This window comes from Monodelphis domestica, chromosome 1 (genome assembly GCF_027887165.1).
Source record: "Monodelphis domestica isolate mMonDom1 chromosome 1, mMonDom1.pri, whole genome shotgun sequence".
NCBI classification, from domain to species: domain Eukaryota; kingdom Metazoa; phylum Chordata; class Mammalia; order Didelphimorphia; family Didelphidae; genus Monodelphis; species Monodelphis domestica.
This window is the reverse complement of record NC_077227.1, coordinates 73,207,663-73,231,084: the sequence shown is the minus strand read 5'-3', so window position 1 is coordinate 73,231,084 and position 23,422 is coordinate 73,207,663. Positions and strand designations below refer to the sequence as shown.

At 35.5% G+C, this 23,422-nt stretch overlaps 1 protein-coding gene across 2 annotated transcripts in view; it reads right to left on the bottom strand.

Moving 5' to 3' along the window:
• The window catches only part of WDFY4 (WDFY family member 4), a 371,719-nt gene that overhangs the window by 176,003 nt on the left and 172,294 nt on the right, over window positions 1-23,422 (bottom strand). For both annotated transcript variants that reach the window (XM_056800705.1, XM_007478602.3), the window contains exons 35-39: window positions 22,995-23,146; window positions 21,903-22,141; window positions 18,529-18,650; window positions 14,750-14,935; window positions 12,128-12,264 (exon numbers count right to left, since the gene is read on the bottom strand). In XM_056800705.1, the coding sequence (XP_056656683.1) occupies window positions 12,128-12,264; window positions 14,750-14,935; window positions 18,529-18,650; window positions 21,903-22,141; window positions 22,995-23,146 (836 nt within the window). The remainder of the gene's footprint in view (window positions 1-12,127; window positions 12,265-14,749; window positions 14,936-18,528; window positions 18,651-21,902; window positions 22,142-22,994; window positions 23,147-23,422) is intronic.

The following is a 23,422-nucleotide window of genomic DNA, read 5'->3' as shown; positions in this document are numbered from 1 at the left end:
TTCTTGAAAGATTCCTATCCATTTATGTTGACTTCTCTTATACAATTTTAGGTCATACAATTCTATATATCCTTTTTTGAATCCTTTGATATCAGTGCTGCTAAAATCTAGGGCAAGCATTAGACTGTCTGGCCTCCTGATCAATCCCTATCACATTATTTTAAGGTAGAAAGGCCCATTGTTTTCACCTCAGTAATCACTTCTTCCTAGCTAGTGAAAATCAGATCTAGAACAATAATTTCCATCGTTGATTTTTCCACCTGTTGAAAGATGGGATGATCATTAAAGCCAGTCAATAAATTATTGGCTCATCTGCTTCTGTCAAGGAGAGATTATCAACAGATGTTTGGTTAATTGGACATCTGTTGGATGTCCATTGACTCTTTGTTTCCTTCTTGAATGATTTCTTGCATAGAATACCTCATTCTTCTTGGGAAAAAGAAGTCAGGAAGTAATACTCCAACTGTTTCACCAATTTTTTTCTAGGAAGGAGACCAGTTTTCATTGTACATAAACATAGCTGCTAATTATCCCAGGACATAGAATCTATGGAAGTCCCTGAAATATGGTCACCATCCTTCATACTTGCTGCAACAGAGGTTCTAAATTCTCTATGGCAGCTGCTTCGGAATCATGTTTTATATTTGAAACAATTGGCTAGCTATTTCTTGCACCTATTCACCAAATCTGGGAACTAAACAAAGATATTTTAAAAGCTTGTTTTCTGCTCCAATTATGATTGATCAATAATTAGCAAGTTCCTGCCAACATCATACCAAAAGCAGCAGTTGGATTGTGCCATCTCAAGTTCTTCTTATGAAGTTAAAATTTTAGGCATTTTTTTTTATCTTTCTGTTTTCTCCTTTCATCATTTTGGCTTCACAATTTAACTGTGTCCCTGTTTTCTGGTTGGGTTTTTTCCCCTGTCATAGAATGTCATTTTGCTTTGTTCATTTTATAGAGTCTATTCCTCCTATACAAGGTGTCACCTTCCATTGTCCACAAACTCCACGGTGGATACAAATGAATAAATTAATCAGACTTGATTCACAGCCTTACTCTAACTAGCCCTTGCCTCCATCATTCCCCAGCCTCATCATCATTACAAATCCATCTCTGCTGACATCTTACTCTGATGGCTCATCACGGATTCCTGAAAGAATGCCAGTGCAACATAAGTTTTGGCACTTGCTTACAAACCAGATAGATAATCATCAATAAATAAATGCTTGGTGATTGAGTGGCCAGTCTAGCTAAGTTCAGAAAGAATCCTCACTGAAAGTTGGCTATAAGGAGAAAGATGTTTTTAGCTGTAGCAACTGACTAATTCTACCTAATTCAATTTTTTTATATGCAAGACTCTGTTAGATGCTGAAGTTACAAAAACAAGATCATATAATCTCTGCTCTTAAGATGCTGACATCTTACCAGGGAGGTATACTATGTATTCTAATAAGCAAATGCAAAATATAAATAAAGCTGTTTGATGCAATTTGAAGAGCAAGAGAATACCAGCTAAGAGAAATGTTAAGAGGCTACATGTAGGAAGTGACATCTGAGCTGTGCTTTGAAGGAAATTAGGGATTTCAAGAGGCAGAGGTGAGGAAGAAAATCATTCCAGGCATGGGAAGGGGTATTCATGCAAAGGAAGAGAAGAAAATATAGATTTTCATGATAACAAGGCATATTTTTTCATGATAGCATGGAGTTACGTATGTTTAAATAAAATAGAGGAATCTGTAGCATAATTATCTGCATATTCGTTATAACCTCTAGGATAGAGATTATTTATTAGTTTATTATGGGGTGTCTAAAGGACACAACAGTTAGAGAGAAAGATCTGGATTTGAAACTAGCCTCAGACATTTGTTTAATTGTGCAAATCTGAGTAAGTCACTTAAACTATCTGTCTCAGTTTCCTCATCTATTAAATGGGGAAGTACTTATCTATTTAGTATCCATACTATTTATCAGTAGTATCTACTTCACAGGATTTCTGTAATGATTAAAATGAGGTAACCCTGAAAGTGCTTGCCCTTCTTTAGATCCTATATAAATGCTAGCTATTATTATTATTATTATTATTATTCTATTTTCCACAAAGACAATTCGCAGAGCTTTGCAATAGATAATGTATAGGACCTGGAGTCAGGAAAACTCATCTTTCTGAGTTCAAATCTGTTCTCAGAGACTTCCTAGCTGTGTGACCTTGGTCAAGTCCCTTAACCCTGTTTGTCTCAGTTTCCTCATCTGTAAAATAAACTGGAGAGGGAAATGGTAAACCATTCTAGTATCTTTGCCAAGAAAACCCCTAAAGGGATCACTAAGTGTTGGTCACCACTGTGAAAAATAGCTGAACAAGCACAAAAGTATATTTAATCACTATAAAGTATGCATTTGCATTATGGAAGGAAAGCTCTTATGAACATTATTGAGAGCTAACACTTGTTAGCTCTGTGAACTGGGCAAATCACTTAGGCCCAATTGCCTATCCTTTCCCATTTTTTTTGTCTTAGAATTTATACTAAGAGAGAAGGTAAAGATAAAAAAAGCAAAAAACAAAATCACTTAGAACCTACTAAATATAAATCAATTTTGTTTTATAAATGGAGTATGGAACTATGGGAAAGGATAATTTTAGAGTCTGAGATGGACCTTAGAGATTATCTAAGTCAATCTTACCTTATCCACAAATGCAAAACAAACAAACAAACAAACAAACAAACAAAAAATAAAATGTGGAAATGACTTTACCAGAGTCATATTACTAGACTTGGGATTAGAATCTCAGTCCCCTGCCATGAAATCTGAGTTCTAAGCCAGACTACGAATGAGAAATAAATTGAGATCCTTACAGCCTCTCTATATTTCAAGTTTTTCACTTTTAGACAGTGATAGTATTCTTTGTTCTACTTGTTCCGTAGTTTAACCATTAGAATGAAACAAAAAGGATTTTTAAAAGATCCATACAAAATGTATATGCTTATTTCATATTTAACCATTAGCAGACCTCATTTATATGCTGTGATTATTTTCAGAGCCTTGGGGAATGTAGATGCCCTAGTTCCTTTAGATTTAATTAAATTTCTTCCCCAACTCATAGTAACATGGTATGTTTCTCTATAAAACATAGATGTAAGCCATTTAGTTCTATTTCAAAGTCACTTTTTAGAGTGCCTCCCTTTAGTGAAAACTAGTTAAAAGAGCAATGAAGTAGTTCAATGGATTGAGAGTCAGGCATAGAGATGAGAGATCCTAGATTCAAATCTGACCTCAGACATTTCCTAGCTATGTGACCCTGAGCAAGTCACTTCACCTCCATTGCCTAACCTTTACTGCTCTTCTGCCTTGGAACAGTATTGATTTTGAGAGAAGGTAAGGACTTTTGAAAAAGGAAATGAAAAAGGAAAATTATCTGGAGTCAGAGTCATAAATTCCACAACAGAGTGAGAAAAAGCCCAAAAACTTCCAATATGCTATACCACAAGACAGAGAATCTATTGATGATCAGAGGCTACTGCTCCTCTCAAACAATGGATAACCTCAGTTTATCTGCTCATGCCTTTACAAAAATGATCACTTGACTGCTGGAATGCACTCTATTTATCTACTGCTGCAGGGTAGTGTGGAGGGAAGGGTGTTGGATTTGAATCAAGAGTCTTGGGTCCAAACCCAAATCCTGTTGCTTAATTATTTCTGAGTTGGGCAAGTTACTTCTGCTTTCTGATGATCATTTCTAATAAATGATAATAATAGCCAATATTTATATAGTGTATACTACATGACAGGTAGTGTGCAAAGCACTTTTCCTATAATTATTATCTCATTTGATCATCACAACAATCCTGGAAGGTATGTACTATTATTTTCCCTATTTTAGATATGAGGAAACTGAGGCATCTAGAGGTTAAGTAACAGCTAGTAAATTTCTGGGGCTGGGTTTGAACTCAGGTCTTCCTGATTCCAGGATAAGTATGCTATCTAGGTGGCTTAGTGGATAGAGTGCTGGGTCTGGAATCAGGAAGACATGAGTTCAAATGCAGCATCAAGACACTTACTAGCTATCACGTTTTCAAAGCATGGTATAGTATTGTAAATGCAGTGGGCCTAAGGAAAACTGGAATCATGGCAATTTATAAAATTCCTATAACTTCTCAGGAACATCAGGGCATCAGAAGGAATGATGCTAGTAACTGAGAAAAATTCTCCAACTAACAGTGGAAATGTACACTGCTGTGCATTCTCAACATATGAAAAGGATCAGTTTTGATGAGTAATTTCTAGAATAAGACTGCTGAAACTCATTGTCCCAGGCAAAGCTGACACATTAGCCCAAGACCCCTATGTAGAGAAATGGTGGATAATTAGAATGACCTGTGCAAATTGGGTTTGTCAGTCTCCATTATCTCTTTCATTTCCTGCTCTTTTTGTTTTCCCCATAGATCCTGCCTGTCTAATGGGAGGGAGATGTAGGAGATTTCACTGGAAGCAAAGGGAAAACTCATCAGATGGCAGGCCCTTTGATGGGAGAGCTTAGCAAGAATCATCATCAGAATTCTTTGCTGCCACATGTTGTTGAAATCAACTGTGTTAAAAGTACCAAATGACTCAAACTCCCAAGGCCTCTAAGTTCTATGAATGGAACTGGTTTCATTAAGTTAGAATAGACTCCTACTCCCTAGATTTAGGTGATTACTGTCAGAGCTTATTATTATTAGGAATTATTATTCCTGGGATAAATTAGCGCAACAGTCTTGAAGAAGAGAAGACAACCTGTCTCCAAGAGAGTGTGGTCAATATACCTGATGCATGGCCAAAGATTTCTGGTCCCCCAACTTCTTGGAAGAAGCAGAGGCATGCAGTAGAAGGGAGGGCAGTCATTAGAAGACAGACTAATCAGTGTTGAGACACTGGGGGTGGTGAGGCAGTAGCCTCAGACTAAATGAGATGATAGGGGTTAGAAACACCATGTCTGTACAAGCAGGCAAGTAGGAAATCACAAGACATAGGCACAATGGACCTGAGCTACTAAAGAGAAGAAAGTACTCCCTCAGATACTGGCATCCTGGGATAAAGCCCTGTTTATAATCACCATAATTATGGTTTTGTTGTTTACCAATAATTTATTATTATGTGAAATGGTTTATTTTTCCTAAAAGGAAAGATCTATAGCTCCTATTTAGGTGCTTTTCCTTAAAAAAAAAGACTCATTACTTACATAATATATACTTTGTTTTCTAGAACTCTACATAAAGATCTTCTAATCTCTCTGTGCCTCAGTTTCTCTATCTTTAAAAAATTAAATATTGAATTTAAACAAATAAAATAATTGTAAGATAAAATGTGAAACAAAGTATTTTGATGAAATTTAACACAATGATATTATAGTCAGATATTTAGAACTTTTTTTAAAAAGCTGCCTCTACTTAAATTTTTCCAGATTATATGTTAATACAATTTTAATAATTATTTCATAGCATTTTGCTACCCATGTTCTCTCCTTCCCCCTTCTCCAAGATGGTGGATATGATATAAGTTGTATATGAGTTAGTAAGTAATACATATTTCCATGTTCATCATGTTGTGGAAGAAGACATATCATTTACACTAGAGAAAAATTCAGAGGGGAAATAAAGTGAAGAACAGCATGCGTCAATCTGCATTCAGACTATCAGTCCTTCTTTAGCAGTAGTTAGCCTTTGCTTCCTCCTTTTTTCATAGGGAATCATCTAAAACAACATTTTCATATTTTTTTTACAATGTAGTTAAGTGTGCTTAAAGAAAGGGTTATATATGGGATAAGGGAAAAAGAGACCAATGAGTTAGTAATCACATCAGAAGTCTCCATCATTTTATTATAATTTAGAATCTAACTCTGCTAAATATGGTAACAGGGAAAACCAAGGTTCTAAGAGAATGGGAAGCCATTAAAAAAGACAGAGAAGGAGATATCAGAAGTTAGAAATTGAATAATGAAAGAATTACATCTGGATGACACCAAATATATCTTGGCTGCCTTAGTAGCACTTAAAAATCAAAGAGACAAGAAAAGAAGGTTGTCATTATGGAAGGGGTATTTGATGACATTAAATGTTACAGAGAGCTTAAAGATGAAGAGTGAAAATGGCCACTGGGTTTAGTAATAGGTAGGTCCTTAGTGACTCTGGACGTAGCAGTGTCAGGAGACCAGTGAAATGGGAAAGCAAACTATGGGAAGTTGAGGAGTGATATGGTTGTAAAGAAGTGGAGGTAGCAAATGTAGACTATGATTTCTTTGAGTTTTGTATCCAAGGGGAGAAAAGATCATGGAAGTCCATAGCTTAAGTGAGTATCAAGTTTACATTGGACCCTAGAAACTGCAGATGATGAGGGGAAAAAAGGAAAGAAATAATGCCTAAGCTTTGCTTTAGAAGTTGAGCTAACTCTCAAAGTGGGGAAAAAAAGTTCTGCTGTTGAAGGTAAGTATTCAGAATTAGGAATGGCACAGTATGTGTCTCACTCCAAGGAACAATTTATCAGAGCTTCGGAGCTGTCAGGAGCTGACATGATAAGGAATAACACCAAATGAATAATGTTTCCTCCAATTGCAGCTCCTTTAATTACAAGCCTCTTCCTTCCAGAAGAGAGACAGAAGATGCAAAAACACCAATTTCATGCACTTGTGCCTGAATAATGTCTCTGTGCTGCCTTTTCCAGATGGCAACCTTTTCACTGGAGGAACTAATGATGTGGGCATATTTAGGGAAAAACCAATAACGGAGTCTTTAACCTTCAACAACAAAAAGCATGTTGTACAAAATGTTCCATGGGATACATTAACAAATATCAATTACATTGCTCACTGAGGTGTAATCAGCTGTAATAATCAAAATTAATTTTAAAAAATAATTAAACAGACCCCAGGGCAAATAGTTGATGCACTTATACTATGACATCACAGTCTACATATGTACCTGGGAAGAAGTTGTACCTTCTGTTAACAACAAAAGCGTCTCAAGGAAAATGATAGATGCTTGCAGCAGAGATTCCAAATGGAGTGAGCTTAGCTTCAGCCTCAGAGAAGGGAGCTTGAGAAATGTTCCATTCAGTCAATTACAAAGGCTGGAATGGCAGTGTAGTGAGTGACCAGCTCAGGTCACTTCCCGGTGAGGGAATGAATATTGATGGTTAAGTGATACTAAGGCAGCCAAGATATGTTGGTATCACCTAGAACAGTGGCCTCCTAGGCAGGTTCTGTGTCCTCCTCCTACAGGGGGTAGTATTGACCTCAAGAGGAGCAGGGAATAACCTCAAAGGTTATGTGGTCAACCCACTGGATTGTGAGATGAGTCTCATCCTCCCCATGATAGCCCATGCACAGGGCTTGTGTGCTACCCAACCACACCTATGCTTATCCTCTAGTAATCCTCCACTCTGAGTCCAGCCCACTGCTATTTCAGTCTTCTATCATGGTTCTGATTTGGAGTCACATCTTTGGAGCACTTATTACCTAATCACTACCTGAGTATCTCTAGCAGCAGATGCAAAGGTGCCATTGGGAAAATGTCCACCTTTACTCTTTCCATCATCTCCATACCACCTCATGACTGTAGTGCCATCAAGAGGGTGGTCTTTTGAGTAATAGCCCTTCTAGCCTTCTTGTGGCTTGAGTTGGACTTGACTGAGTCACACAGAATGGAATTGTAGGGTGCATTCTGCATCACAGACATGGTGGATACTATCTTTCCCTCCAAATCCACCATTATTCTGAACTTCCCTATTTCTAGATTACCACTGTCCTTCTGCTCAGGTGTGCAACTTCAGTGTCGTCTTCAACTCTCCACTGCCATTCACCTCAGGTAGCAAATCAGTTGCAAAGTCTTGCCATTATTCTCGTATTACTGTCATAACACATCCTGCATCTCTTCCCTTATCTCTGCTTACTCAGATACTAACCTAGTTCAGGACTTCACCGTTTCTTGGACCAGGACCATAGCAATAGCCATTTAACTGGTTTCCCTAACTCTCAAATCCATCCTCCCCACAGCTATCAGTGATTTCCTTAAAGCACAGGACTCATAATGTAACCCCCCTACTTTGATGAACTCTAGCGTCTTCCTCTTGACCTTAGGTTCAAATAACTCATCTAACTCATCTTTTGTAATTGCTTTCTGAGTAAGTTTGATAATATAATCATTAGTATTACAGTATTTGTACATATTTTATAAATAAGTAAACATGATAATATAGTTAATCTATACTCATTTTTAATGATATAAGTGCAAGATCCAAAAAATTTTAGCCCACTGGTCCAAAAGGGTTAGGGGAAGACTCCTGAAAAATAGCATTTGAAACAAGTGACTATTTTCTATTAAAGTTTCTATTAAAAGGTGATCTTATTACTAACATTCTGGCAGGGACCTTCTAATGTTCCTTCAGACACTTATTAGCTATATGACTCTTGGAAAGTCACTTAATCTCTGTTTGACTGTTTCCTCATTGATAAAATGAGAGTAGTAATAGCACCTACCCCCAAGGGTTGTTTTCAGGATCAAATAATTATAAAGTGCTTAGCATAGCACCTTGGCACAATGTAAATGCCATATTAATATTATCCATTAATTATTAACATTAACCATTATTAACATAACCATCATATTAACATTAGCCATTAATGTTAGCCATTATTACTATTTTTATATCATTAGTATTGGAAATAATATTACCAAGTTCAACAGATGAGCCCCAGGTGGGGTATCAACAAGGCCAGGTGTCATAGGAATGACTAAGAGATTGGATAACACATTTAGAAAAGTCCTAATGAGGAATTAGAATTCGCCATGGGACAGTGCCTCCCAAGAGACCTAGCTTTGGAATCTGGGAAATCTAAATACAAGTCCAGCTTTTGATACAAGCATAGTGTCTGTGGGTCTTGGCGAACTCCTTTAAACTTTCAGTGCCACAGACCATTCTCTAACAATATAAGTAGCAGAACAATGTCTTAAATTAAATTAAAAGAGAATAATCCCCCCATGTGAACTTTAGATTACTTCACCCTATTTAGTCTAACAAAATCAGAAATGTCTACACCTATACTTGAGGATTAAATATTTAGGAGGATGGCCTGTGACAGACATGTGCTAGCTAATGACAAATCAGAAACAACTGACAGCCCCCTAGGTCCTAAGTTACATCCAGGTCCCCTGAATGGCTATCCAGGTGGCACAGTGGGTAGTAAAATGGGTTTGGAACCAAGAAGATTCATGTTCATATGTTCAAATCCAGCCTCAGACACTCACTAGTTGTGTGATCCTGGAGAAGGTCACTAAATCTTGTTTGCCTTAGTTTCCTCATCCACAAAATGAGCTGGAGAAGGAAATGGCAAACTACTCCAGTATCTTGCTGAGAAAATCCCAAGTAGGGGCATGATGAGATGGAATAAGTTCTGAATGCCTATTCTTATAGATTATCCTGCCACAACTCTTATTGTTAACTGCTAAATGGCCTACATGTGTACCATTTCGTTTCAAGAGAGATCCTAAACTACCAAGGGACTGTCCTGAGTCAGACCTGGACCAGAATACCATACAACTTCCCTGAGAATGATTTTTTAAAAATTCATAGAATACCAGCATCAGAAATCCTGTAGTCATTTAGTATATAATTTTATGGTTATATGGTTCTTCCCTAGTTGAATACATGATCCTTGAGGATAGGAATTATTTTATTTTTGTTTTGGTCCTCGATGCCTAATAAGGTCTAGCCCATAATAGGCTTTTAAAAAAGGTTTGCTGATTGATTTATAGAAGGCAGTTTTCTTATTGTGTCTAATTTTATTTATATAGAAATTCATTCTTGTTCATTACTAGCTGTTTAAACTTATTGTTCCAGGTGTTTTGTTTTGAGGGGCATGTGTGTATGTATGTATAATCAGACATGTATAAAGGCACTTACACACACACACACACACACACACACACTGAGAGCTTTGTGGGTACAGGGAAGAGGGCAGAAGGTATATGGAGTTATGATTTTTATTACAGATCCAGTATATTAAACTCCCAATGTATAATTTCTCTCCAATGATTCAGTTAAGCAATTCCTCTATAATTTAATAATTTTAATATATCCAGAGCACTGACAGATTTCATAATTTAACCATAGTTAGCATTTGTCTGAGGCAGGATTTGAACATAGGTCTTCCTGTGTCTAAAGTCAGCCCTCTAGTGACAATATAATGCCTCTCCTAGGACCACCATCCCAAAACACACACACTTGGATACCCATGGAATTTCACACAATATATGGGACTGGTTTGGGGAATAATCTCAAATATGTATTGAGTGTCATGATCTTCACCACTCTTAAATGTCAAGTAAAATGAGATATTAAATAAACATTACAAAGATTATTTTAAACATTCCCTTTAAATTTATGAAGAAAATTCTATTTTCTCATTCCCCTATAGGTCACCAAACACTGAATCAATAAAGTCCAGTGACATCTAACAAAATGGACAATTGTCAATTCTCAAATACATAAGTGGTCAATAGATAAGAACAGTTTTCAAAAAATAATTGCAATTTATTAATAATTATATTTAAGAATTATCCAAATCCCTAAGAGAAAGGCAAATTAAAAAAAAACACATAGTTTTCACATTACAAACAACAAATTGAAAAAGGTGATGAAAAGATGGGAAATAGTCAACAATGGAAGGGTTTTGAAAAGAGAAGTACACCATGGCATGATTGGCATATGTATGAATTGGTCTAACTAGTGCAAAAAGTAAGTTATGCTACAAAAGTGACTAAAACTTTTTGATCCAGAAATCACCCTGTTAGCCATATACCTTAAAAATGATCAATGATGAAAAGAAAGATCTTACATCTACTAATATATTTGCCATAGTATTTTTGCAGTTCCACAAGGCTGAAAACAAAATTGATACTCATCAATTGAGATGTGGATAAGAACTGTCTTTCTGATTTTATTTGTATCCCTTTCACTTAATCTAGTGCCGGGTACAGACTAGCCACTAGACAAATGCTTAGTGTTTGACTGACCGAATTAGTCCTTCTTCCATATAATACCCATAAGAACTGTCTAGGCTAATGTCTATATATATATATATATGTATTATAGCACATGCTTTATCTCTCTCTCTCTTTCTCTCTCTCTCCCTTTCTCTCTCAACTTCTTCTCTCTCTCTTTCTCTACCCCCCTCTCTCTTTATATGTATAAACATATACACATACATAACTATGTAGGTATGTTTAAATATACATATCTATATATCCATATAGCATATGTTTGCATATATTATACATGTACACATACACTATGTGTACTTACATACTTCAAAGTATGTAAGAAAATTCAAATAGAACTGGTAAAAAGCCTGCCAGCTGTACATATTTGTCAGGCCCACCAATCCTCCATTAAATCACAGCATTGTTTTAATATGAAATTCTTTATAATACTATTTCTGATAGCCTACTACTAACAAGGAATGACTGGATGTGATCTAGGTCATTTGCCTTTGGGACCATCATCCAATTTAATCTAAGGTGAGCCAGGCTATTCACATTCAACCTCAATCAAAGCCAAACTGAAAAATCAGATCTCTTAGAGATTAACAATGAAGAAGGAAACTTAATGCTATCTTTTGAGATTCAGAAAGAAAATTGTAAAACAAGCATATTAAAATGATACAAAAATTTTCTCTTATAAAAGTAGCAGAGTATTTGGGTGGAATCTTGTTATACCCCCCCCCAAGAAAAAAATTGTTTCTACAGGTAGAAACTAGACATGTGATTGTATGGGCATAGTAAGGATCCCATGAAGGATATATATATATATATATATATATATATATATATATATATATATATATATATGTATGTATGTATGTATAAGAATACCAATGAACAAACTCCCTCTTACAATGCAGATCAGCACCTTCTCTTCAATTTAATTCTATTGAGTTGGCACAGAACTTGAATTTGGATCTCCCAGGCTTCCAGAAGATTTTCCACTCACTACCCCCATGATTTTCCATTCTTGTGTAAAATTAATATCAACTATTTTCAAGAAAAATCAATAGATACTAATGGGAGTAAGTAGGTTAACACAAAGTTGAAGTTACCTCAGCCTTGCACTCAGTTTCCTTTGTTTGCCTTCCTGGAATCAACCTCATTGCAGATGACCAGCTTTCACTCCAGCTGGAGGCTTTGCTTTGATGTGTAGTATTTGACTTACTTGCCAGCATCTTCTTTTCAGATGCTATTGAGAAAAGAAAAAGAAACACACCTGATGAAACAGGAAAGGAATAGAATTCATGCAGCTTGGAAGATATTGCAGAGAGGGATAATATTGAATTAATGAACTCTGGAATAAAAGCTTATAACTTTGTTATTATTTTTTTGTTAGTGTTATTATTGTTGTTGTTGCTTCTCTGAACCTCTGAACTGAAAGAGTGAATCAACATTTACTGTAATCCTCCAGGGCACACATTCAGGTTGACACATTTATCAACCTTCCCCATAATATAAAATCAACTGGTTAGTCTTTCTATTCCATCATATTTATTTTCCAAAGTTCTGTTGAAGAGCCTCCATCGTCCCCATCAACAGATTTGCAACTTCAGGATTATTCTCATTGTTTCACTGTTCTTTACTCCACATTTCCAATCTATTGACAGAATCTTGTTATTTACACACACACACACACACACACACACACACACACACACACACACACACACTGTCATCCCCCATCTATGACCCCTTTTCTCTACTCATTCAGTCATCATTCACTTCTAACTCTAATTCCTCTCACTTGGATCATTGCTAATAGCTTTTAATTGTTCACCTGCCTCAGGTGTCACCCCATTCCACTCCATCCTCACTCAGCTATCAGAGATCTTCCTAAAGTAAAGGTCTATGACCATATCATTTCTTTACCCAATAAATTTCAATGTAATTCTATTGATAATAAAAAACTAATATTTGTATAATACTCAGTATATGCCAGGCACTGTGTTAAGCATTTTTCTACAAATATTATCTCATTGGATCCTCATATCAACCCTTGGAGGTAGGTGCTATTATTGTTTCCATTTTGCAGATGAGAAAACTGAGGCAAACAGAAGTTAAGGAACTCCCCCAGGATCACAGAGCTAGTATATGTCTGAGGTTGAATTTGAACTTAAGTCTTCCTGATACCAAATCTGATACTCTGAGCCAATAGCTGCCTCTATTGCCTTCAGGATCAGATAAAAAGTACTCTGGCTTTTAAAGTAATTAACAACTTATCTCCTTTTTACCTTTCCAGTCTTCTTATATCTTAGTCCCCTCTACATTTGCACCATACCACAATCTAACCTCACTGGATTATTTACTGCTCCATACAGAAAACTTTCCTGCCTTCAATTACTGCTTCTTAAAAATTATTTTATTATCATTTTATTTTTTATTTTATGTATTTATTTTATTATTTATTATTTTATTACCTTCTGTCTTAGTACCAGTTCTAAGAGAGAAAAGCAAAGGCTAGACAACCAGACTTAAGTGATTTGCCCAGGGTCACACAGCTAGGGAGGATCTAAAGTCACATTTGAACACAGATCCTCCTGACTCCAGGTCTGGAGCACTATCTACTGAGCTACCTACCTGCCCTTCTCCCTGTGTCTTTGTATGGCCCATCTCTCCTGCCAATATAAATCCAAGATGCTCTTATCTCCATTTCTCCCACTTTTGTAATTGCTGCCTTCCTTCAAAACACAGCTCAAATCTGTCCTTCAGCAGGAGAACTTTTCTATTACCTCTAGATATCCATACCTTCATCTCCAAGATTACATTCAGTTTATTCTGTTTATTTCTTTTATATGCCTATTCATTTTGCTGTTTGTCTCCCACATCAGAATGGAAAGTCCTGAAGGCAGGATCCAGTTTTCTCTTTCTCTGTATCCCCAGTACCTTGTATTGTAGCTGATACAATATAGTAAGTGTTTACTACACTAGATAATAATATACCTTACATACACATTTCTCTCCATGTATATATTAATAGATAAAAAATCAACAATAACAATAACAATAGCTAGCATTTATATAGAATAAAATTTGCAAAGAGTTTTATAAGAATATAACATGTTATGATTTTTCTTTACTTGTAAATGAAGTTCTTACTTTAAAGTGCATTAATGTCCATTATTTTTCAAAGCCTTTCTATTTAAACATGTCTCTGCATTAATTTGAAGGGCTCACTAAACATTGCTTTCACATTATGGTTCAATATTTTATGGAAACAAAGAAATAGTATTCTATTTTCTTTCTTTATATGATGCACTTTGCCATGTTAATTAGCAGAGGAGGGAGAATTTGAGAAATCTGATGCCAAAATACATGAATGATGAAATAAGCCTGCATCCAGTTCCTGCAAGTCAATGCTTCTGTTCCCATGGGTCCCTGTTCCTTTGAGGGAGATGTCTTAAATGGGATTGATTGGCTAGATTCTTAGATTTCTACTATTGCTCACTCCTAATGTCTCACCCATCTGTTCTTGGTGAAGAAAGGGCTATAAAACTTCAGAAGGCTCACATGCTTAGGAAGAACTCCATTGGTAAATGCCTTTGCGCTATACCATTGGTCAGAAAAGATATAGCACCTACGCAAGGAAAACCTGCATTTAGCTTCTCATGAACTACATATGGGGGCTTTAAGAAAAGGGATACTCTGTATAGCAGAAATAGGCTGAAAGGAAAGACCTAGATAATGCTGCCAAGACTTGAGAGTCGTCTCTTCCCACAGAGGTGTGACGTTTTCAATCTTAACTTCACTCTCCCCAGGCTTTACAGAGAGGTCCATCTTGAAGGTATCCTCTAGAGATTGTCGCCTCTGATGCACGAGCTGGTGCCAGAGGTTAAGGACTGTTTTTCGAATGCCATTTTGTACTAGGAAAAAAGAAAGTAAGAGAAATAATTTATGAAAGCATTCAAAAGTAGGCAAAGAATTCAAAGGCAGGTATTGTTGCATGATAATCAATGTCCTTTCCATAAGCTATTTATGGAATTGTTTGTTTGTGGCAATTGAGAAGTCAAGTAATTTGCCCACTATCATATGTAATCTATGATCAAATATCATGAACTAGATAGTAGCTTCAAACTCAAATAGAAATGGTTTTGACTTGGAAAACCATAAATTAACATTTTCTGTGATGTGTGGCATTTTAAAATATATTTTGTAGAACATTTCCCAATTACATTTTAATTTGATTCCTGGGAACTCCAAAGTTTTGCAGGATAAGAGGACTAAACCCTTTTCTGTTCAAAACTTCTGCCCTAGGACCTGCTTTCTTTAATGAGAATTGACTCCTGTTAGCATTCTAAATCTTTTTAAAAATAGAATTTTAGGGATCTTTTGTTTTTATATTGTCTACATTTCTCCTTCACTTTCCCTCCCCTAGAAAGTTATCTTAAATAATTAAAATTTTTAAAAGAAAAAATGGGGTAAAAGAGAAAAAAATCATTATAGCTACTCAACATTAAAAACTATCTGAAAATATACACAATGCTCTCTAACCTTTGTTGGAAAAGAAAAATGAAGTTTTTATTCTACACTATGATTTTTCCCTGGCAAACAATAGACTAAATGATATCTTGCATTCTCTGCAGCATAATCAATTTTGAACCTGTGACAATGGATAGTCTGTGGAAAACCATCTGTTAAAGGCTGCCCATTTCTGTCTCCTATTTCTTATAAAAAATGTCCTAAATACAGATTTAGACCTTTCTCATCAAAAGATTATAGAAATGAGGAAGTAGATATATGGGTCAGTAGTTACTAATGTTCTTGAGATAAGCTTTTAGGGGGAGTAATAGCATCCATAACATGTTCCAATTATTTTCTATCTTCCCCACTTTCAGATGCCCTATAAAAATATTACTTAAATATATTGAAAACTATTTTGCTTTGAGCACAGATTTATCCTTTGTGTGATTGCTTTGGCCTAGAAGCTATTCCTAACTGTGCTTTCTTTAGTGCCATTTCCACATCCCCATATAGCACACCGTGGCCTGAAGTGTAAGAGACCAAATGTGGCATTTCCACTGTCATCCATGATGAAGATAAATTATTATTGTGCTGCCAGATATTACTGATGTGTCAGTTGTTTTTTTTTTCTTTTGAAATCTTTTTACAGGAGGATTTTTCTTAGTTCTCTTAGTTGTTAATACCTTTCTCTAAAAAAGTTTACTATTCACTTACTCTATATCTATCTTCTATGGACCTGTTGTTTACATGTTGCCCCTCAATAGAGAATGAGCTCATTGAGGACAGTGAGCATTTTTATTTACATCTCCAGAATTCAGCACAGTACCTCCACACAAAAAGCACTTAATAAATGTTTTTAGATTGACTGATTGAAGGGAATAGTTAAAAATGTAATATCAAAACAAAAGCTATCAATTAAACTCTTAAAAATAAATTCACATTGGCAAGGTCCAGGGGTGGAACCAAGATAGTAGAATAGAGAAACCACTCACCAGAGCACTCCCAACATTCCCCTCCAAACAACTTTAAAAAACTCCTCAAATTGAATTCTGGAGGGACAAAGTCAACAAAAAGACCAGAATAAGCCATTCTTTCTGCTCAAGACAATTTAGGATGTCAGAAAGAGAGAATTGTTATACTGGGTAGAGGCTAGTCTGAAAATCCACATGAATTAAACACCAATAGTGGGACCAAGTGGTTGTGACAGAAGCAGTAGCAGCTTCAGTAGCTTTCAAGCCAAAGATGGGAGGAAGATCTGGCAAGGGATGAGAAAGAGATTATGAGGGACTCTGGTGCTTCCACTGGACACAGGACCAGATGCTGTTTGGCAATTCTATTGCCCATACCCACTTCTAAATCATAATTCAAGGGTGGAGAGAAATACTTTCAGTGAAAAGGGAGTGGAAACGTTGAGAGGCCAGTATTGCTTTTGGTCACAAATGATCAGGGGCCCTAAGGAATAATATTGCTCCTTGTCCCGGGGGATCAGGGACCCTGAAGAGCAGTACTAATTTCAATGGCAAGGGATCAAGAGTTCAGAACAGGAGAGAATTGACAACAACTCTCCCCAGATCATATCACTTTAAAAGCACCACAAATTTCCAAACCCAAGAACTAACTCTGAAAACAATAATACAACGAACCCTGAAGCTTGACACTGTGCCTCTTCCCCATCCTCAACCCACACTGGGAACAGAAACCAACTACAACATGAGGTTCAAAATCAAGGAAAAGGGTGGAAAAATAAATAACTAAAAAAGAATCTGATTATAAAAAGCTAGTATGGTGACTGAGATCAAGACCTAAACTTAGAAGACAATGAAATCAAAATAGTTACAAATAAATCTTAAAAAAAAAAAATCAGACACAAGTCCAATAAGAATCCGATTTAGGGCTACAGGACCTAGTTTTTAATTCTAATTTTTCCACTTGTAATGTTTGTAATATAGGGTAAGTCACTACATTTCTTTAGGCTTTTGTTTCGTTATCTGTAAAATGAAAGAGTTATATCAGATGATCTTTAAGATCATGAAATCTATGATTTTATAAGGGTACTTTTGTTCTTATTGTTTAGTCATTTTTCAATCGTGTCCAATTCTTCAAAATAGGTGTGAGAATATACCATATAAAGAAGGAGAGTCAGGTCAAATAAGAATCTTTTAAAAGTCATTTTAAGTGAGTATAATTCAATATTTTCACATTGTGATGGAAGACTTTTGCTATTATTGTCATTTTGCCACCCAAAGTAAATATACATGTTAAGAAAAAAAGGTAAATAATTTGGTCTTTATAGTTTTGTATATTATATAATTTTAATTTTGTTAACTTAATATATATTTATCTTAATAGTTCCTAAGTTTGTGAAATAAAATAATACCCCCAACAAAAGAATTATCTGCTAGCAACATAGGTTTTTAATTATTTGCACCTCAAAAAAAAATATTCACTATTCCCAACTCTATTTTACTCATTAAAAAACTGAGGTAAGATTCAGTGATTACTTCAAGATAGTGTGAGAGCATATTTCCTAGGATACAGGTCCCTTGTTCTATTCTATCCCACATTTAGACTATGATTGTCATGTATTTAAAGGTCTATGATGGGGGCAATCTTATGAAAGGTCCTTTTGTTGTGAAATTCTTTTAATATACTAACAACTTAATTAGATGTAGTCTAAGGCAAACATGTCTTTCAACACATTCTATTAAACTATTTTGTGGCAAAGATTTTCATGGACTAAAATCATTTATTCACTTTTCACTGTGTCCTAGATATACTTCATTTACTTCTCACCTAGAATTAATTTATTTATCCTTGTATAACTTGTATAAATCTCCCTTTGCAATTCTTTCAAACATTTCTCAAGTCTGATCTTTTTCCTAGGGAAAGATAAACTGTTCACAAGAATCATAACAAACCATGTCACTCATCTCTGCCTTCCTCCACCTCCCCTTCTAACCCCACCCCAAAGTTAATAACAAGTAAAATACATTACCATCACTTAAACTTGGAAGACCTTCCTCTCCTTGTTCTCTCATATCTTCATGTGGAGAAAGGAAGACTTGGTGATAGGGACTCACTCTAGGTTTGGGTTCTAATCCGAATCCCTCTGGATAACTAGAGCCAAGAAGAGATTATCAAGGAAGAGCTCAGTTTTTTATTATGATTTTGTGGTTTCACCCCTCCTTACCATTAATACCTGTGTATTTCTAGAAAATCCGTCAAACCTTAAAATGGGAAAGTTAATCCATTTAAATTAAAGAGAATGACTCAGAGAAGAATCAATAGTTAATGAGTTGACTTTTGAGGTGAGAAAGCCTGGGTGTAAGATCCATCTATTATACATAATATAGCTGTGTGTGACTTGGGGTGAGTCTTAACCTTCAAGTCCCCAAGCAATATTCTTAGACTCAAAATTTCACAGAAGTTACGGATACATATTGCTATAGGAAGTTCCTAAGCACCTCATCACAATAAATTTTTAAAAGACAGTTTAAAACAAAAAAGAATGCATTTTGAAGAGTTGAAAAAAATACTTGTGTTTCCCCAATTCTAATTAGTCCCTTTCAAATTCTAATATTAAAAAGATAAAACAATAATAATGACAACAATGATGATAATAATAAAACCAGCATATCAGAAGATTCTCTTATTGTTTTCAAGAGAAAAAAAAAACATGTCTTGGGAGTCCATTTTGCTAACTACAGAGACCTGGGGAACTGGGTAACATGGATAAATGACCGAAACATGTTACTTACAAGGACACAGGCTAAACTATAGGCAAGTCTAGATCCTGAAGATATTTTAGGTTTAAAAACAAATCCATAAACCAAACTTCCAAATTGAATTAGGATTGTGAGAATGATTTCATTAATTTTACCCAATAAGAATTTACTAAGCTTTGCAGAGAAATAAATTACTAGTAATTTTGTATCGGGAGCAACAGTTATTGTGGAAACAAGCCCATCTCAAACTCTACAAGATACTCTAATATTTCAGTGCCATTACTTGAAAGGCTACCAGGGATTTGGCCATCAGGAGAGGAAATGGGTCCCAGAATAAGGTTCCCCATTCATAACACTGCCAATATCACTCTAAATTTCCCATCTAAGGCAATTCTTCAAAGGATCTACCTAAATTATATCTCTGATTATATATAATGGACAAAGGACAAAAAGACACAGAAGACATTAGATTGTAACTTAAGAGATAACAATTTGGTACATTTCACTTTAATGAAGTTTCAATGTAATTTTTTTGAATTCATAGAAAATTATATTCATGCTTCATACCAAGGCTCTGTTCTGGGTCCTCTTCTCTCTCCATATTACTTAGCTTGGTGATCTCATCATAACATGATGAGAAACATCATGCGTGTGTTTCTCAAATATGCCTATTTTGTTATAAACTCACTGCTGACCACGACTTGTATTTCCAATTGCCTTTCAAACATCTCTATCTGTATGTCCAGTAGAACTTTTAAATTCAATATGCCCTATTGGCAAGCACGATCTTTCTCTCTAAGCCATCTCCATCTCCAGACTTCCATATACTATCATGAGCTCTACTATCTTTCCAGGCCCCCATTCTCACAAACTAGGTATCATTCTTGGCTCCTCGATTCATCTCACCCCTCATCTCCAATCTGATGCCACTCCTGTCATTTTAACCTTTATGATATCTCTTGAATATGCTCCATTCTCTTCTCTGATACTGACACCACCTTGGAGCATGCTCTCATCACCACACATTTGGATTATTTCAATAGTCTACTGGTGGATCTGCCTGTATCAAATATCTCCCTACTCCAAACCATTCTTTGGTCTGCCGTCCAGTTATTTTTGTAAAGCACAGGATCAGTCATGCTATCCTCACACTTCAGAGACTCTATTGCCTCCAAGATCAAATAAAAAATTCTCTGTTTGGCATTAAAAGTCTTTTGTAATAACCCCTTTCCATTTTCAGAATTTTTACAACTTATTCCCTGCCATATTCTCTTTGGTTGAGGGACATTGGCCTTTTTGCTATTCCACAAACAACATACTCCATTTCTCAGACCCAGGCAATTTTGGTAGCTTTCTCCCATGTCTGGAATGTTCTTTCTCTATATCTCTTCCTCCTTGCTTCTCTGGCTCCTTTCAAGTCACAACAAAAATCACATCTCCTACAGGAAGCCTTTTCAATCCCTCTTAATTCCTTTTATTAATTATTTTCTTTTGATCCTGCATATAGCTTGTTTGCACATATGTCTTTAGTTGTTATTTCTCTCATTAGTGAGAAATCTCCTAGAGGGCACGGACCGTCTTTTGCCTCTCTTTGTATTCCCAATGCTTATGAGGGTGCCTTAATGCCTACTGACTGACTGAAACAGTGTTTTCTAAGTGATTAGAAGGTTGCATACAAGAAGTCCAAGTTATCATTTGAATAGGCATATGATAAATCATAGACATGGAAATAATAAGTTAATACTTAGGTTATTTCTCAATTTTGACTTTTTTCACACAGAACACCTAAGAATTATAACAGGCATCATCACATAGTATAATGGGAAGAGCAATCAATTTGGAGCCACAAGACCTACATCTGAACTCTAGCCCTGTCCTTTACGATGTATGACCTGGGATAAGTCATTTATCCTTTTTGGAACTCAATTTACTCAATTAATAAAATGAAGAAGTTGAATTAGATAGCCTCTAAGTTCCTTTCAAATTCTAAATCTATGTTCATCTGACATTAATATTAGAGGAAAATAAATTACAGGGATAGAATAAACAGGTGGGTAAGTAGATAGATAAGTACATACATACATACATATATACATACATACATAGACAGACAGATAGACAGACAAAAAATACAGAGGAATGGAGATGAATAGACAGATGTGAGAAAATATAAGTGCTGGAATACTGTAAGAATTTTATTAAATCATTTGGATGAAATATAAATCATAGAGAATTGTTATCTTTTGCCAAAAATCCTAAAGTGAAATGCTATCAAGAATACTAAGTATTAGATGCCAGATTAGATTAATGTATGGAATTCATACATCAATAATAGAACTATAGTGACTAAAGATTAAATAGAATCTCAGGAAGACATCATTAGATATTTATGATCCATTGAAATGAAAACATTCAGCCACATTACAATTCTTAAGGCCATACAGAGAAGAAACAATTCTAAACACTAGAAAATAAAAAAGCTTAAAATATATATCATTATGTCAATTAATAAAATGTTGTATGTGACTAGAATAGACAGATGATCAGGAATTACTCTTACTGACAACTCTGTTCCCCAAATCTCTGCCTTCTTTCCTATTTCCACAGTCCTTATTTTATGAGGCTCTTAGCAATACACTTTTACCTTCTTGCATGAATGTGAAAAAGACAGTGCATGAAGCAAATGATGAAGCTCATGTTTGAATTGTATGTTGCAAAGATGATGTCCCATTGGTCTTGGAGAAAATTCAAGATACTTAGTAGTCCAAGGCATTCAGCAAGTGATTGCTGTGGTTTGGACAGGCAATATAGAATGACTCTATTTAAACTGCTATATAAAACACCAAGAAGAGCTTCCTTCTGAGAGAAAGCATTCTCAATGACCTGCAAAACAAAGGCAAAAATGATCACAGTTAATGCTCTATCCTTCCTGAAATTCTCTTGTATTTACTTATTTGTGTATACATTTATACACGTCCCATACCTTGATAGAGCACTTGATGGCTTAGTGTGTTTTTATATAATCTTAATGCCTAGCATAATGCTTTGCAAATATTAGGTACTTATTAATACATTTTTGTTACCTTGAATTAGTGTTGTAGAATAGATTCCTGTTAAAAGAGTTTAATCCCTGAGGGCCCTCCAACCCTCTGATTCTCTGATTTTGTGAGTTTCATTTAACAATGAATGTCAATTCATTAAGAATAGATTATATCTTGTGGAGGTAAGAGGTTACAAGGTTAGGTTCTTAATGAATAGATCTGCTCAGATATTTAGCTTTGATGCCTCATTACAGAAATATTCAGATTCTCATTTTTAACTATGTGTATATGTATGTGTTTATAAACTTCACTTTCTTCTGGATTTTACACAACTGTTTTAACTTGTATAGCTTTGGGTCATTGCTTTTCTTTTATAGATTAAATTCTGTAATACTCTTCCATTCTGTAGGTATAAATTATTTTTAAAATAAAATTTCTAAATGTGGTATCAAAAATATATATGTGTGTTGTGTCTCTGTCTGTACATACATACATACACCATGTATTTGTATGTGTGTGCATGTGTGTGTAATTATCCATTTAGCAGCATCATATCAGGGAAAGTTAGCCAAGAGACAAAGATGATGGTACAGCACCTTGATTACAGTCTCAAACTTCTAAGAAACCAACAGCTACCTCCCAAAATATTGACAGAATATTTTAACTGCTGGACCAATCACTTTAGGAATACATACCCCCATGATCTGCTCTGTGATAAATAGAAGAATCTCTCTGGGATCTGCATTAAACATTCCACTGTACAGTTTCTCAACCAGTTTCTGTGTCAAGTAGGAAATGTTTGCTAATGAAGGAGTCGATTCTGAATTATGTTGTGAATCTCTAGTGCCTGTGGGGGGGTCAATATATATATTTCAATGTAGAAAATATTCATTTAGCAAGCTTGTAAATATTTACTATCTGTCATACACTGAGGGAACAAAAAGAGAAGTAGCCCTGTCCTCAAAGACTTTCTATTCCATTGGCAAGGTTAGGAGGGGGAATAAATGCCTATAACTGAGCAAAAACATGTGCAATTTAATTTGGGGATTAGGGGATGGAGCACAGCTATGTTAGCAACTGAAGAGATCAGGATAGATCTAGATACTATGCCTTTCTTGAAATA